Here is a 16249-nt window from a genome sequence, read left to right as displayed (position 1 = left end):
AAATACTACAACTGTTTGACGAAATTTAAAAAATATTATCGTTTAAAGTGTAGACCTGCTTCGTTTCAAAACCTTAGCCTATATTTCAAGACAATAGATAATTCATACTCTAACAATATAAATACTGTAGTTTAGCAATAAAATCAATCACTTGATAGTTATGTTTCATAAAATAAAGACATTTCAACTCAATTCTTGACTAAACACAAATTACAAAAGTGTGAAAATATTTTTGTATATTCTTGTTCAAGATGTTTTGGGACCAAAATAAGCATAAATAAAGTTTGTGCTGCCACCTTATTACGGTTTACGTATGACTTAATTACTTAAAAAATATTGGAGCAAAACAGTTATCTTGTTATCCAATGTTGAGATGTTGTTTTGGTAAATTACTACTACAAAATAATTATTGTTAATATTTAGAAGCTCACAAAGGAAATTTATATTCCAGAAGCTAGGAATAATATTATCTCCAATAGAGTGTTTTAAAAATTTAAGGAACTGTATCTTCCAATATACAAAATATTAAAGCCGCAGAACCTGTTGTACAGTACTTTATTTTTATCCAGTATTTTTACAGTCTATAGTATTTTTATTCATTTTGCTCGACCGTCCGTGTTATTTAAAGTTTAAATTCCCATCTTGTACCCTAAGCCCATTCACCCTTGTTATTGTGACGGGATGAGGCGTCATATGTAGCCTCTCCCATGCTTCTGTCAGCTGTTACAATTATTGTCACTGATATGGATCAAGTCAGCTGTCACTTTTTTAGCCGATGAGATTTTATGGGCAGATTTCAGATGGTAAAACGATTCCCGTACATGTTTGCAGTTTTATTTTGGTATATTTGTTCAATAAGTTTTCTTTTCGAAAATTAAGATGGTTAAAATATATACTGAAAAAAGGTATTCTTGTGCACTTAAAAAATTTGTTTTGGGGTTTTGGGAGTACAACAGGGAGGAATTGCACAGTGAGAACTTTTTACTTATCCTGACGGTAAACTAACTAGGGCAATTGATTTAACTAAATAAAAATAATTGCAATAGTTCACTTTTAAACATTTTCAATTATACGGGATTACAAGCACCTGGCGTTACTAAAAGTTCTCCGAAGAAAGGAAGGAGCAAAAATCTTTAAATCCTATTCCACAAAAACATTATTATTACTGCAAAGTCAATATTGTCAAAGCTAATGAAAAAGTCAGCCCATCCATGAAAAAATAGTAACTATCATCAAGAAAGTTTTAGACCGTCTTTCAATTTAAGAGCCTCCAGGTTTAAAAATTTTAGATTATTCGATAGTTTTCTTTCCAATTATTATTAGGTAGTAAAAAAAGGATTTAGTCCAGATATTATCCGTCTACTTCGGATGTGGTTTGAATCCAAACCTCTCCATTGGAGAAAAACAAAAAAATCTATTTCAAACTAAATTTAATTTACGAACATCAAAAGCTGGTAAAGGAAACACCAGAGTGGAGCGAGACTCTACATGAAATAAATCAAAACCGAACTAAATTCTCCATAAATATCCGAAGCGGCGACTAATCCGAAAACGAATTCAGTTTGTCTTCGTAAGGAACACGGAACATGCGCGCGGGAAAATTGAAAAACACGACGGAATATGGGACTCCGGGACGGATTAGGGTGGAAACAAATTAGCAATTAATTGATAAGCGCCACGCGACATTGTCCCATAAATTCGGTTTATTTTAATCGTCGCGGGGAAGAAGGGATAAAAACCTTCACGGTGATGGGGAGCTTTTTGTTTCGCCGCTGTTCGCACTTACAAAAGATGATAAAAAACGGAACAAGTGCTCCTCTAAATCCGATTTGCGGACGATTTATTACGCATGGCAGGATCTTAATAACACTGGACTGGACGACCCCTCCTCCTGACCCAAGAGTTCGGGAATCCTATCGCTGTAATCCATATTACAATTAGGGCCTTCTTCGAGAAGGGAATTGATTGTTGATCTATATTGGTGTAGGTTTTGTTTTCGGATTAGGTTGACCAATTGTTTAAGTGGGTTATTTGGTTATTTGTACAGAGTGTTCATTATGTTATACCATAGTCAATGGTTACACAGTATTTGAGGGGTTTTAAGGTGGGCTTAAAGTGTACTAAAAATGTTGAGCGTGTCTTAAAATTTTGTTTTTGATTTTTTTGGAAAGCTACCTGTTTCTATATAGTTGAACTATCTAAGAGACATGCTGCAGTACATTGGAATTTACTACAAAATATTCTCACCTGTTACAGGTTACAAATTCACGCTATAGCCATTATAAACGTCATTAATATTTAATTCTACCTAACCTTAACCTGAAGTATACTGAAAAATAATGAACATGAACAAAACATGTTTTAAGGAAATTGTAAGACCACGATTTTTTATGTAGGACTTAATTAGTATTTCACTAAGTTAAAACCAGATAAAACACATACTTAAAAGCATGTCTCTGTTAGTCGTTTCAAAATATTTTAACTTGTCTACCAAATTAAATGGATTATGAGTTTTTGCACAAACTAATTTACATTTTTAAAGTCCTTCTTTACGTCTGACACTACTCACCCTACACAACTACCTATAGTATTAGTTCTATTTTGGTAAGGGTTCACTTAACGTAAAATTATGATTATGTAAACATTTTTCATATAAAATAAAACATCCCCACCTCATTCATACTAAATTTATTCCCAATTGTAAATTTTAAATAACGGCGTTATCTCGTTCGTTACCTTGTAGAATCAGCTTCCAGGAATATTCCAAATATCTTGGGAATTCCGTGAAGCGATGACGGAAAGGCGGGAATGATCAGAAGTGAAGAAATCAAATATTTTTGTGATCGATGCTCAAAGGCGCTTGGCCGGATGTGTGTTAGCATAACGATCCTCAATCAGCGCATAGCGGATAGGACCTCCTTCGCCGCCAACTCTCACATTCATATGTATGAGGAGGAATACTCACACACATGCAATAGGGTCGACCTTGAAAAATCAGCTTGGAACGTAAAAAATGTGCTTTTTAGCTATATCTTTTAGGGGAAAATATGCAATGCTAGAAACACTTAAGTGATTTTCTCACGATTATCGTACGAACGTAAAACCCCCCATAATTGTATAACTAAAACATGGGTCAACTAGAAATCATTACAAACATATCCAATTTTAGCTGTTTTTAATATTTTAAAATCACAAATTTTTAGTTTCAATTTGTCACAAACGAGTGTCACAAGAAATTTTTCACCACACTATGATGTTTTCAGCTTTTTTACATACGGTAATTGGTGGCTGAAAGCTACGTTTTGCTGACCATACTAGCTGTCATCGTCATTTGGGGACCGAGCAGGTTTTTACATCCCTAGAGCCGCAAAATCAGCTGCCCGCTTACTTTCTTAAAACATGAATGCATATTAAATACACAATCAGTATCCATAGCATTGCGATAGAATTGGTTTTTGTCACCACTGCCAAGCAACTATTATTATTTTTGCTGATTCCTCAAATTATTTCTTCACATAAAGTTGTAGTTAGCGAAAATTCTGCGAGGAAAACCGTTAGCCTCAACAAAGACGTCTGTTTTTCTGTCTCCAGGTATTAAATTATAATTACATAAATTCTGTTGAATATTATGAACTTCATTGTTTAGCATCGTTAAACAATCTACATCTAGTAAACCACCTTTTTTGCCACTCTAACAATCCCTCTCAAATATATTTCCAAATGAATATCCCATTGCTAATAAAATAGATATGTGTAAGGTGATTCTCTCCTTAGGGAAAACTTATTTTACTTTGGCAAAATCAAATTCTCTATATTCAGGCCCGTTTTTGACCCTGTCAGCGCCCTAGGCACAACTAATAGTAGCGCCCCTTTGCAATATACATAACAGGGTGTCCACAAATCGGGAAAACTGGGAAATCCGTGAATTATGAGTGAGTTTTTTAAACCGGGAATTATGCATTAAATTTGTATTTTCTACCTGGAATTGTCATTTTTCCGTGATCCCGCATAACAACAGACCGCCATGATGATATCTACAAAGCCACGAGGGATGATCAGAATATTGCCGCGATCACGGAAAACCATGATAATGCCCACGCGACCGCGGGAAACAGCAAGAATTTGCCCACGATCGCCGAAGACGATAATGATCTCCACACAACTGCGGGAAATTATTAACATTTTGCCGCAATTGCGGGAGGCGATTAGGATGTTTTCACGACCGCTGAAGATGATTAGGATGGTTACAGGACTGCGGGAGATACAATAATAATAGGCCTACGAGAGGGATGTAGAATTATGCCGCGATCGTGCAAGACGATGATAATGTCCACATGACCGCGGGAAAAAATCAGAATTTTTCCATTGACGGAAGACGATGATCTCCACATGGTCGCAGGAGATGATTACCATTTTGCCCCAATGGCGGGATGCGATTACTATGTTCAAACGATCACTGGGAACAATATAAAGATGTCTTCACGGCCGTGAGGGGTAATCATAATTTTATTGCGATCGCGCAAGAATATGTAATGTCCGTCCACTCGATCGCAGGAAAATATCAAAATTTTTTGCCTTATTTGCGGAAGACGGTAGGCCTAATGATCTCCAAAAGAGCGTGGGAGATTAATACTATTTTGCTGCAATCGCAGGAGGCGATTACCATATCTACATGACCGCGGGTGACAACTTAATGATGTCTTTACGGCCGCGAGTGTTGATCAGATTTTGCCCACGATCGCGCAAGGCGATGATAATGTCCACACGACCACGGTAAAAGATAAGAATTTTGCCTCATTCACGGTAGACGATGACAATCTCCTCACGACCGCGGAATATGTTCATATATTGCCGCGATCATGGAAGACGATAATTATTTCTACACGACCGCGGAAAATAGTCAGAATTTTGCCGCAATCGCGGGAGACGATTACGATGTCTACACGGCCGCGAGGGATCATCAGAAGTTTACCGCGATCGCATGCAAATACAACCACAATTTTTTTATTTTCCAATTTTTTGGCGCCCCCAAAAAAAACCAATTGCCTCGCGCCCTAGGCACGTGCCTACCGTGCCTATTCGGTAAATCGGCCCTGTCTATATTATTATTGTGAGAGAAATAAACCATCCAGGGCAACTAAAATTTTTCTTTTTGAGAACGGGTGTATTTACAAAAACACTTCCCCTATAAAATAAGTGTAGATGTTTAAGGTGCTGGATCGCCACAATTTTAAACACAGATATTTATGTAGAGCGAATAACATAACATAGTTTTAAATGTGTTCATTTTATTCATGTAAAATAAATATACAACTCCACCTTGGCTGAGAAAGGTTAGGTCTGGATTCAACATTAGATTTGTCAGAGTGGACAGAAGGGCGGTGTAAGGACAACTCGAACAGTCTTCAGTTCTCAGGTCAGGTACTAGGAACAGATTAAGGACAGGGATTTGGTGCAATCAGGCCCAATCGACTTAGGCTGAATTTTCTGGTCCGATGGATCTTTATTTAACACCCGTTCTTTGAGTGAAATCGACAAATGTCTCAGACATACAGTATCATGTTCGTGTCGTGGTGGAATCTTATTTTTAATTTTTTTTACGTAAGAGATTTTTATAAATATAAGTCGTTGGATAAAAAAATATGATGTTAGATACAGCTTGCAGGGCCAGTTTTTCGTCCTGATGGAACAGCTGAAGCCAGTTTTCTTGTTAGTTCTGTCCGGTCGTGTTTTGTTTACAATTTTCTTGTTATTTCAGTAAATTATAACCACAAAATGACTAAACAAAACGATCCCATCGTAAACAATAATTCGCCCCCACAATAATATATCAAAACAGAAAAGCAAAAAATCATTAAATGTTTTTCTAAATGAATAGAAAAGAAATTTCGTCGACACTAATGATCAGTGTTGGATGTTAAAATATGAACTTGATACGAAAAACGAGCAGCTTCAAAATTTACAATGTATTGAGAAGTCTACTTGTTAGTCTATGATTTTACTCAAACTCGTTGATTATTTCACTCTAGATCTCAACGTTGTATCAAGTTTAAAGTATGGGAGTAAGTTAATTTTGACTATGGCTGGAACCAGAGATTCAATTCACTTCAATCACTTGTATTATTTTGTAAAATGTTATAATGTTAAAATGTAATCTTACTTGTATTATTTTGTAAAATTGCGATTTCCGGAAATGAATAATAAATAAATTCCATTAAAAGTTGTAGCCAGTTTTAGATTATGGATTATGAATTTAAATTATGTTTTAGCCTTCTACAATCCACAGAGTATGGTCATAAATAAAACATACTCCCTTAGTTAACCATCGATGTATGGTTATAACTTGTGTTGGTTAGTCTATGGTATGATGTTAGCAGTTATTAATTATTGTCGTACAGTAACTGACTTAAACCGTCCATGGTTGTATCCACTAAAACCATCGGAAAGGCCAACTTTTGTAACTCATGTCGTTTAATATAGTCCTAAATGAAAGATATATTTTTACAGTTTATACAGGGTGATTGATATAAGTGTGCCAGCCGTTTTATTCGAAAACCATAAGAGATATCAAAAAAACTTAAATGGTAAGTGCCTTGGACGTTTTATTAAAAAAATTTTGGTAAAGTCGAAAAAATTATTTTAGCCGCTATTTTTCCAATATGGCCGCCAACTATGATTTTTCTAACGGAACACCCTGTATTTTAAGAAATGTAATTTTAAGACGATTTTATTCTTGTGATTTTTTTCATAAACCTAACCGTTTCAAAGATAATAAAGGTTTTAGTTGTGAAATTTTGAATGGTTTTCGAATTAAACAGCTGGCATGCTTGCTTAAAGCCTTATCGAAACTTTCTCATGCAGAAATTTCAAAACTTTAACCATTATTTTCTTTGAAACGGTTAGGTTTATGAAAAAAATTAAAAGAATAAAATCGTCTTAAAATTACATTTTCTACCAGAATACATCATAAAATACAGGGTGTTTTATAAGAAAAATCAAAGTTGGCGGCCACATTGGAAACATGGCGGCTAAAATAATTTTTTTGACTTGACTACAATTTTTTAAATAAAAAATCCAAGGCACTTACCCTTTAACTTTTTTTGATATCTCTTATAGTTTTCAAATAAAACGGCTGGCACACTTATATCAATCACCCTGTATATGACATAATTTCGTTAAAAAGTAAACCGCATAGAATGTACACGCTATAAGGATAGGAATGAGGATAACAATGTTAAAACTACTTTCACTTACCAAACTCATGGGGCGTTACAATTTCTGTTAAAACATATTAAAAAAGATATATTTTCTAAATAAGAAAAAAATAATTTGTAGTCATTTCTTCAAATAAGGATAAATTACAACCACACTTCGTTGGAATAAGGTTTATTATTCTTACTTAACTTAAAACAGATTTGGGTTCTTGTTTATTATTATATCGGTTGGTAACCCTTTACTGGTGTCCTGGTGAGTCGGAATCGTCGAATCTCTTAAGAGTGTCAAATAAAGTCCATTTCATCATCACAACACTTGGAAGCTAAAGGTAGGCAAGGAACTATGTTAATGTATCAGGGGAAATGAGTTAGTATTGTTGAAAACTATACCTAGTAAAAAGGTGTTAAGGATTTAAAATTGAAGTTTCAGGTATTAATTTGGATGGGAAGAATCACACTTGCGATTTATTTGGTTGTTCATTTTGCTCGGGACTTTTAGAATTCTTAGGCCACAGAGGTAGCTTTAACACTTTCTTCAAACTCATTGGCGTCCGTTTTTCAGTATAGTTCTTGTAAGATGTGATCGGGAATCTTACTCGTCTTAAACAAAATTACTGGAACAAAGAAATTGTTTAGTTCAAATCAAACCCAATACAACAGTGAAATCCAGAATCAACAGAAATAGCTTTGAATGTAGTAATAGGCAATGTTCTAGCCATGGATTAAGGATACGTTGGATATCATGGGCTTGGAAACAACACATCACTTTTTTTAGCGAAGATTCGAGTACGACTGAGATGCCCAGTTGAAGCAATATTTTTATGAGATCAATAGTTTTCTTGCATTCAACACCAAATAGCATAAATAGGATGTGACTACCCTACCAATTTCTGTGGATTTCGACTATGTTGCTTTGAAACTTGACATTAAAATTACAAATGGGCCGTCAAATGCAGTATCTATATTCCGATATACATTAAATACATGACGAACTATACTGAAAAACAAACAATTTGAACCACTTTAAGCCACCGATCGCGTGATGACTTTAAAATCAGGGAGATCATGCAATTACTTCAAACACTCCACATTTGTCTATAGCGCCAGAACTCCTTCGTTGCTTGAATCCTCCTTGTCCTTGTTCTTCTCGGCTTGTTCTCTCAAGGAGTTGAGTAGCGTAGACTCCTTGGAGTTGAGGAAGGACTCCAGGCTGGCCACTGGCTGGGTGGACTGAACGATGCCCGCGGGAGCGATGGCCTCTGGAGGCCCTCGGTTGCCGAGCTCAGAGTCACCCAGGGGAGGCTGATAGTAAAGAACCTCTGGAGTGGCAACGGATGACGGGAAGTTGAGGACTGTCACGGTCTGTGGTTTGGGACGCTTGACGTCGATGGCGTTGGACACCTCCTTGGTGGGGGCCGATGGAACAGCGGGGGCCCCGGGGACCGAGTTGTAGTAAGCAGGGCCAGTGAGGCTGGTGGGGACAGAGTTGTAGTAAGCGGGGCCAGCGGGGGCTGAAGTGTAGTAGGCGGGGGTGTAGCTAGGCTGGAACTGCGAGACTGGTAGAACCTGAGTCTGTTGGTAGGCGGGGGAGCTGTAAATTAAAGAAATGTTATAATAGCAAAATGTTTCTAAACATACTAAAAACTCAGATGTAACTATATTTTTTGATTAGATTGAAACTCTTCCTTTATTTTGAACCGTATCATTGAGCTGCGTTTGAATCTACAAAGTTTCGGAGACGTTGCAGTTCATCATCATCAGATCTTAAATACAGTCAAAACTACTCCTTGACTACGACTATGCTTACACTTTGACTCAAATAAGCTAACCGAGGAGGACGAGCAGTTTGTCTATTTGCAGTTTGCGGATATGTCAATTAACAATAGTAATAGTGTATTTACACTTATACTGTTTACTCACAAGACATGAATACATATAAAAGATGGTAAGTTGTGATCGATTTCGATTGTACACTCCAATCATCATCATACCTAATAGGCGAATGACAAGAATCTCAATGGCGTCGCTTATACTATTGGCTACCGTAATTTATTGAGAATAGTCAGGTGTGACATTGTGGAAAAGTAATCAAAATCTACGATGTTTCATGTACAGCATATGCAAAATATTTAGCAATACTAACCCACACCTAAAATATAACAATAATTGCGACTATTAACTTGCAACATACTGGAAGTTTTTGTTTAAAAGTTAAGACTTAAAAGTGCAATCACACAATGTACAAACCACAATGTATACATCTTGACTTGCATTATATGCATTTGGAAAACACATTTACGTTTATTGTCATGCATACAAATCTTTATATTATAAGGTCTTCAAAAGGAACAGGAGGTTCATTTACAATAAATGTAATTAAAATTGTTTGGACGAGAAGTTGGACTTTTACAACGTTATAAGCCAAACTCAAACAATCAACACTCAACATCCAGTGCACGTTACAGAAGGTAATTGGCATGTTCCTCAGCGAATTACAGCAATCAACTTATCATGGATACGAATCAGTAGGCAATTGAACCCTGATATCATATGCAGATAATGCTGTGGTATGCGGTGCTATGTGGCCTGCATATGCTACTAGCGGATCCTCGAATGGTTAGGCAAGAACTAAACTGCAGCATAAGCATAGTCAAGCTGGAATTCAGTTCAGGTCTAGAGAGGACGGATCAAACCATGAGCAAACTTTAGTAAAATTAACTTTCTGATCTACTATGTTGCTTGAATGAGTAAAAAAAAAAACGATCGTAAATTGAAATATATTTCTTGTGAAATAAGAAGAAGACAGAAATGTGTATCTCGTTCTATAACTTTGGTCAGATATTTTGTATTTTGCTTTCATATTGGAAGAGATTGGAAGAAAAGAAAGGAGAAAAACGCAATCAAATGTATTCAAAATTTTTGCTACCTCCGTCTTCATGTTACACAATTATTTAATAAAAAAAAAACCATTAGCTACTCAAACTATTTTAATTAAATTAAGATACTAATTTCATATTGAATATGTATTGTATTTTTTTTGGGGGGGGGGGGAGAAACAACTATTTTATGCTAGACTAACCAGGCCCAACCTGCAAATATAGAATTTGGGGGCCCTGAGATTCTGACTGGATTCCCAATTTACCTGTAGGCGAAAGGGTCGTAGTAAGGATATTGCAGAGGTAGTGGTCCGGAGGGGATGGCGTACACCACCCTTACAAGCTGGGGGCGGTCTAGACCCTGGTGAGGAACGGGAGCGACCACGGAGCCTACTGGAAGCCCCATCCTTAGGCCTCCGTAGAGCACTGACAACTCTGCTGGAAACGGGATGGAGTGCTGTTGGGGAGAGATGTAGAGAGGGCGTTTCAGAACCACTTGTACAGCTGGCATTGCCTCCTGCAACAAGTAGACCACATTACTTACTTAGTCCCATGGCCATAGATACCCTAGGTGGTATTAGTCCTCACAAAGAAGTTATCTTCTCTCCCTGTCATCCGTATCTTCTTGCCTGGATCTCAATTTTCACAAATCATTCTTCACCTGGTCCTTCCAGTTATTCTTGAGTCATCTTGCCATTGAGTTTTGTCTTAAAGCCTCTTCAATTGATATTCTTGATTTGTCTTCCTGATCTAGTGATCTTCCCTTAACATAGCCTGCCCACCTTAGTTTCTTGTTCTTTGACTCTTCCACTATGTCTGGGGAATGGAACATTTCTCTGATTTCTTGGTTGTGCCTAGTCTTTCATGATTCTCCCTCTCTAAAACAAGATTGGTGGAAGAATATATAATGAAATTTTAGGACATTTGTTATTAATAACGCCAAAGGTATTCTGAATGAAAGAAACAGAAACCCGAATGAATACCAAGTAAGAGAGTATTTTTGGGAATAAACTCATCCCCTCTAACAAAAGATCAAGTTTCTAAACACTGATCAAACAGATTAATAACTAAAATAAGATATACAGTGAATAATGTCATAGTTGTATAAGGCATGGCCCTTTTTGAAGCCTATTGAACTAAACATTAAGTTTCCGAGTTACTCTAAAAACTTTTCCTAATCGTATTAATAAGAAAGTTTTTCGATTAAGTCACATGCCGATTGTGCCACTGTGAAACCTCATTTTCATTTTTCAAATATCACTTCTTTCATTGTGCTAAACAGATCGGGCAGCCCGTCTGTAGCATTGTTACAAAACTGACATAGTTAGACTCATTCAATTGTGTCCTTTAAAAAACTGGCCACAGCTATTCCATTTTAACGGGATGTGTACTCCACTAACCAAAGTCAATGCTACAGACCATAGATGTACGGGTTCACTACACCTGATGTACACCCTCGTTAAAGAAGAGCGAGCGCTTGTATGCTAATAACATCTAATACCCGAGTGGGTCGGTCTCCGGGCAATTTACATGCTAAACCGTCTTCATCGGGTTTGCATACAAGACAAAGGTTTATTTTGACAACATTTGACCTGCAGTTGTAGTAGAGTGAATCTTGCCGTTGAATTAATAGGTATTGCTCACATTAGCATAGTTATTGATACCAAAAACAGGATGTAGTTTGTAATACCTAAGAGACTTGAGTAGCCTACAATTTTATGACGTAAGTTTTTAATTTTTGTATTAGTTGTAGCAATGTTATAGTGCTAATTATGGTAGTGCTAAAGATTTCATCAACGAAAAGTAGTTGAAAACATTCTAGTTTGGCTGTGATATTCCCGTTTCACATTGGTTTCCTAATCCATCTAACGCTAAAGAACGATCTAAAAATATGGGTAATTCAACTTATGTTTTAGTGTTTGGTTTAGGATCTAACTTTCATAAACGTCAAAACAATAATTTTCATGTAATGCATCGTATGATGTAGGCAATACTTACAGTGTAGTATCCCTGACCAGCACCGGTCCTGCAGGTGACCAGAGGTTCTGTTGGTGATACTCCGCTGATCTCAGCGTTCCTGATCATGTTGAGGCGGTTCTGGTCGACCATGACCAGGGGTACGTTTGCCAGGTACTTGGCCGTGCTGTAGGGCGACTCCGCGATCACAGCCAGGGGGTAGGACGTGGGAGGGTAGGCGGCGGGGTACCCGAACCCGACGGCAGCCTGGGCTACGGAGCATACTGCAACCAGGATCTGTGGAGAGGGTACAATTAGTGGGTGTCATTGGACAAGTTCAAAATTATTTTAAAGAAGTAAATATTTTTAAATTGTACCATCCTACGGTACGATTAGATACACATTTTTTAAGTCCCACCTTCACATCCTAGAATGCTAGGTTCTAGTCCGCAACTGTTTTGCACATTACTTCAGGTTAGACCTAGATTGTCGTGGCGTTACCACATAGATAAAAATCCATTGGTGATTGGCGTGGTTTGAACCCGGAACCACGCGCTCCAAAACCCAGTAGGCTACCACTAGATAAGCTCGCTCCCCTAGCTATACATTACTGTATTGTTTATTGAAGAGATAACTAGATTCATTTATTATTTATGGCTTGTCTTAATTAGCGGTATTATCATGGAGGTTACTGTAGGCCTACTTATAAAGACTGTCAAAATGTATGTATTTATTTGTGATATAGGGACAATGATCAATGAATGTTTGAGAATGTGGGTGTTTTCAAAGGGTTCCCTATGTTGTAAAGGTAGAAAATGTGTTTTAAATTAGATATTATGTTTCTTTACCAATCATTCGCAAACATACTACTATTCCGATGGATCTCATATCTCATTTCCCTATCGAATGTATCAGAAAACAGAGTTTGGCCGGTTAAATTTTGATAAAATTTGGAAAAATAAAGTACCTATATTTCTAAAAGAAAATATAATTAATTCCTAATAGAAAATATAATCAATTTCCACACGAATAAACTAATTGTCACAACTTAGAAAGCTATGTAATCTTTTGTAATATGTCTCTATCTTAAATTAAAAATTAAAGGGAAATTTGTGAATTTTTGCAGCCTGCAACTACTCTATGGGGATTAAAAAAGTCATGTTCGCTACCGATTTTCAGCAACTAGAAAATTGGACGATTATGGTTAACATATTCAACTGAGTAAACCCTAAAAATGATTCTCATGATGTATATTTAGTATTGCATTACTTCTCTTTAGAAGATACGAACTGTTCTAAGATTCTGTGTTTTCACGAGTCTCTCATTAAAATAAAGGATTGCACCAACCTTCCATAGCACAAAATTAGCTTTTCTTAGTCCAATAGCGAAATTTGAAAGTTCTTTGTGCTGGATAAAACTGTTAAACAACCTAAAAGTCAACAATAATTTGTACAGTGTAAAAATTCCCATAGTGTAAGTTGAACTCTCGGTTCAAAATTCCCATAGACATTGCCAGCTACTGGGCAGGTTGATCATATGGAATGGTCTTCACGCATATTTATGGTGCCCCGCCAACATTCCAAGACCAAACTGGCAACTTACTTATGGTAGGGAAACCCGCTCTTGAAATGTTGTGGGGAAAGGTTAGAATATAGTTACATATTCAGTGGGTGTTATGATCTTTTATACGAGGATAAAATCGTTATATTAAATCTAAATGATGATTTAGGTCTTAAAATATAACACTGTGTATACATTTTGTTATAACATGAAAATTTGTTCTTTAAATTCTAGATAGAAAATAGTGCTTTCTGTGACTTGTGTACATTATAGATAGCATTTTTTGTATATAGATATTCTAGAAAGTTGCCATAAACAGTTTCTGTTTTACACTTAATTTATGGGTTGGGTTTTGAGAGCTTTTACTCACTATAAACCTTAAAGACATTATCCCATAGAAATTTAGTATTTACGAGTTCTATAAATATTTTTGTAATTTTATTTTGTTCATCAGTAACAATATTTAGCTTTAGAGGAATTTTCAAAACTACTGATATCAGAACGGTCCCTCAAAGAGTAAATGGACAAATGTTAATCAACCAATTCGCGTTTTTTGTTCTATAAAAGTTCAGAAAAAAAAAATATATATCAAAAAATAGGCGTAATCAGATAAATGTAGACTCTATCGCGACTAAAGTTAACGAATTATTAGAACTAAAAAGTCGAAGTATACGCCTAGTACGACCCAAATAATCGAATGCAACTTTGACTTATTAATAGGTATCACGATTTCAGTACGCTAATGCCTCAGTTATGTACTGTTTACACTGTGATATCAATACTAGAATGTATCTTTTCAAGTATACTACGTCACAAACATTCGTGTGATATACTTCAAATAGATTACGAACCCAATATTCTAGTTCTTTAGTAAAAAAATAAATAAGACTCACTATTTTAGCTCTTAAGTTTAAGAATATTACGATGACACTGCCCAAATTTATCAGTTCAAGTATACTAAATTGCTAATATTCGAATGATAGATTTCAAGTATACAACTATCCTAATATTCCAATTCCTCAGTTTATTTGTACAATGGCTAAATAAACTAAACGATTTCGTACAAACAAGGATTAGGGAGAAAATCCCTGTCAAAAATTCCCACTCTTCACAGCGTTACACCCACCGATAATTTTACTTTTATACAAATTTTAAACCATCTTTTACTTCAGGAGGAAAATTTCACCTAAGTATATTTCATACTATACCCCACAACGCTGTTTAAGAAAATATCTGACAACACCACGTTACTTTGGGGGTGGCCGGAGGAGGGGGGGGGGGGTGTTAAAAATAACGAAAATGCTTTACATAAACACGAGAGCTCGATCCGTGGTCGAAAACTCGACCAAAAGTATGTATTGTGCAAACTTCTCTATTTTTCACCCCACGCTGTAAATAAAATATGTGATTGGGATTTCTTCCATTTGCTTAGATTTTCTGTTTATATTTTGTTGTTATTTAGTTACCAACATGGCAACCCATAAGGCCCATGTTAATTTTTGTCAAATTTATTTTTCGTGCTTATTTTTGATCCTATTTTAATTTTTCAAGGGATTCTGCACATCTACAGGAAAATATCTTTCATTTGGTACCAACCCCGTGTAATTTGGTCCAGTAGTATGGTCTGGCTAGCTGTCATAAGTTTTACAAAAGTTTTTTTAGTATATAAGATACTCTAATACTTCATTCAGTTCAAGTATACTAGTCCTACGTCGCCAATACTGAGAGATGGACCACGATCAAGGCAATCCAGCTGCTTAAGGTCGACAACACCTTATTTTAAACTGCGACTGTTCGGATTCTTGACATAACTGTCTCAGCCATAAAGAAAATGTATTTATCAACCATAGCTTCGATGCTGACGTGATTTTGCTGCCAAGACAAACCGACAAAAGGAGATTAAAATGTGAGCGTATCTTTGCGAGCAGTTTTGGTTTCAGGATCTTATTGTTTTCTAAATATGCTCAACAATTAAAATTACTAATTAAAAAAATATATGGAAAGCACTAGGTAAGTTGAAGCTACCGGTGTTTGATTATATATATATTTATTTTTATTTTTATAAATAACTATGATTTAATATGTTGAAATCGTACTGGTGCAACGCCAGGTTTTGAGTGGGAGAATAAAAAATATTTTTTTAGAAATATTAGTTGATTTCCTAATATTTATAAAAATAACAAGACAAGTAAAATAAGACAAAAGCTACATGAAGTCCTACTATCTACAGTTCTATGCTGTAATTGTTGAAAATTCCTAGTATGCTGAAAATTTTAGAACCTTTTACTACTAAACAGCTTTAAATCACGGAATAGGTTACATTCAACGTATTCAATGCAAATTACACATCACATGTTTTCTATGTCAAAGAACAATACAATTGCCCGGTCGCCGGCATGTAGAACATGTTGAAAATAGTATCTGTCGTTTAAGTGGTTTTGTGCCGCTCCGATCAAGCGTTTCGCACGCTAAAAAACTTTAAAGCTTGCAGCGCTGTGATAATTTAACTTCACATTGCTAACAAAATGAATGACTTGTGTTTACAATTCAATAAAAGAACAATTAAAACATAATTTGTTTTTTTAATTTCATTGTGATCACAGTTTACTTACTTACAATGTATATTAGAACTGTAGTTGCTAT

At 36.0% G+C, this 16249-nt stretch overlaps 1 protein-coding gene across 1 annotated transcript in view; it reads right to left on the bottom strand.

The window, feature by feature from the left end:
- Positions 1–7370: 7370 nt before the first annotated feature.
- The window catches only part of LOC128986521 (uncharacterized), a 28898-nt gene continuing 20019 nt past the window's right edge, over positions 7371–16249 (bottom strand). Inside the window, exons 3-5 of the mRNA XM_054406929.1 lie at positions 12089–12343; positions 10357–10607; positions 7371–8805 (exon numbers count right to left, since the gene is read on the bottom strand). Coding sequence (XP_054262904.1) covers positions 8310–8805; positions 10357–10607; positions 12089–12343 — 1002 coding nt within the window. The 3' untranslated portion in view covers positions 7371–8309. The remainder of the gene's footprint in view (positions 8806–10356; positions 10608–12088; positions 12344–16249) is intronic.

Source organism: Macrosteles quadrilineatus, unplaced genomic scaffold (assembly GCF_028750875.1).
Source record: "Macrosteles quadrilineatus isolate MER2022 unplaced genomic scaffold, UCM_ALF_1.0 Scaffold_2__2_contigs__length_208266976, whole genome shotgun sequence".
NCBI lineage: Eukaryota > Metazoa > Arthropoda > Insecta > Hemiptera > Cicadellidae > Macrosteles > Macrosteles quadrilineatus.
Note: the sequence above shows the minus strand (reverse complement) of the source record. Positions and strands in the feature narration are given on the sequence as shown.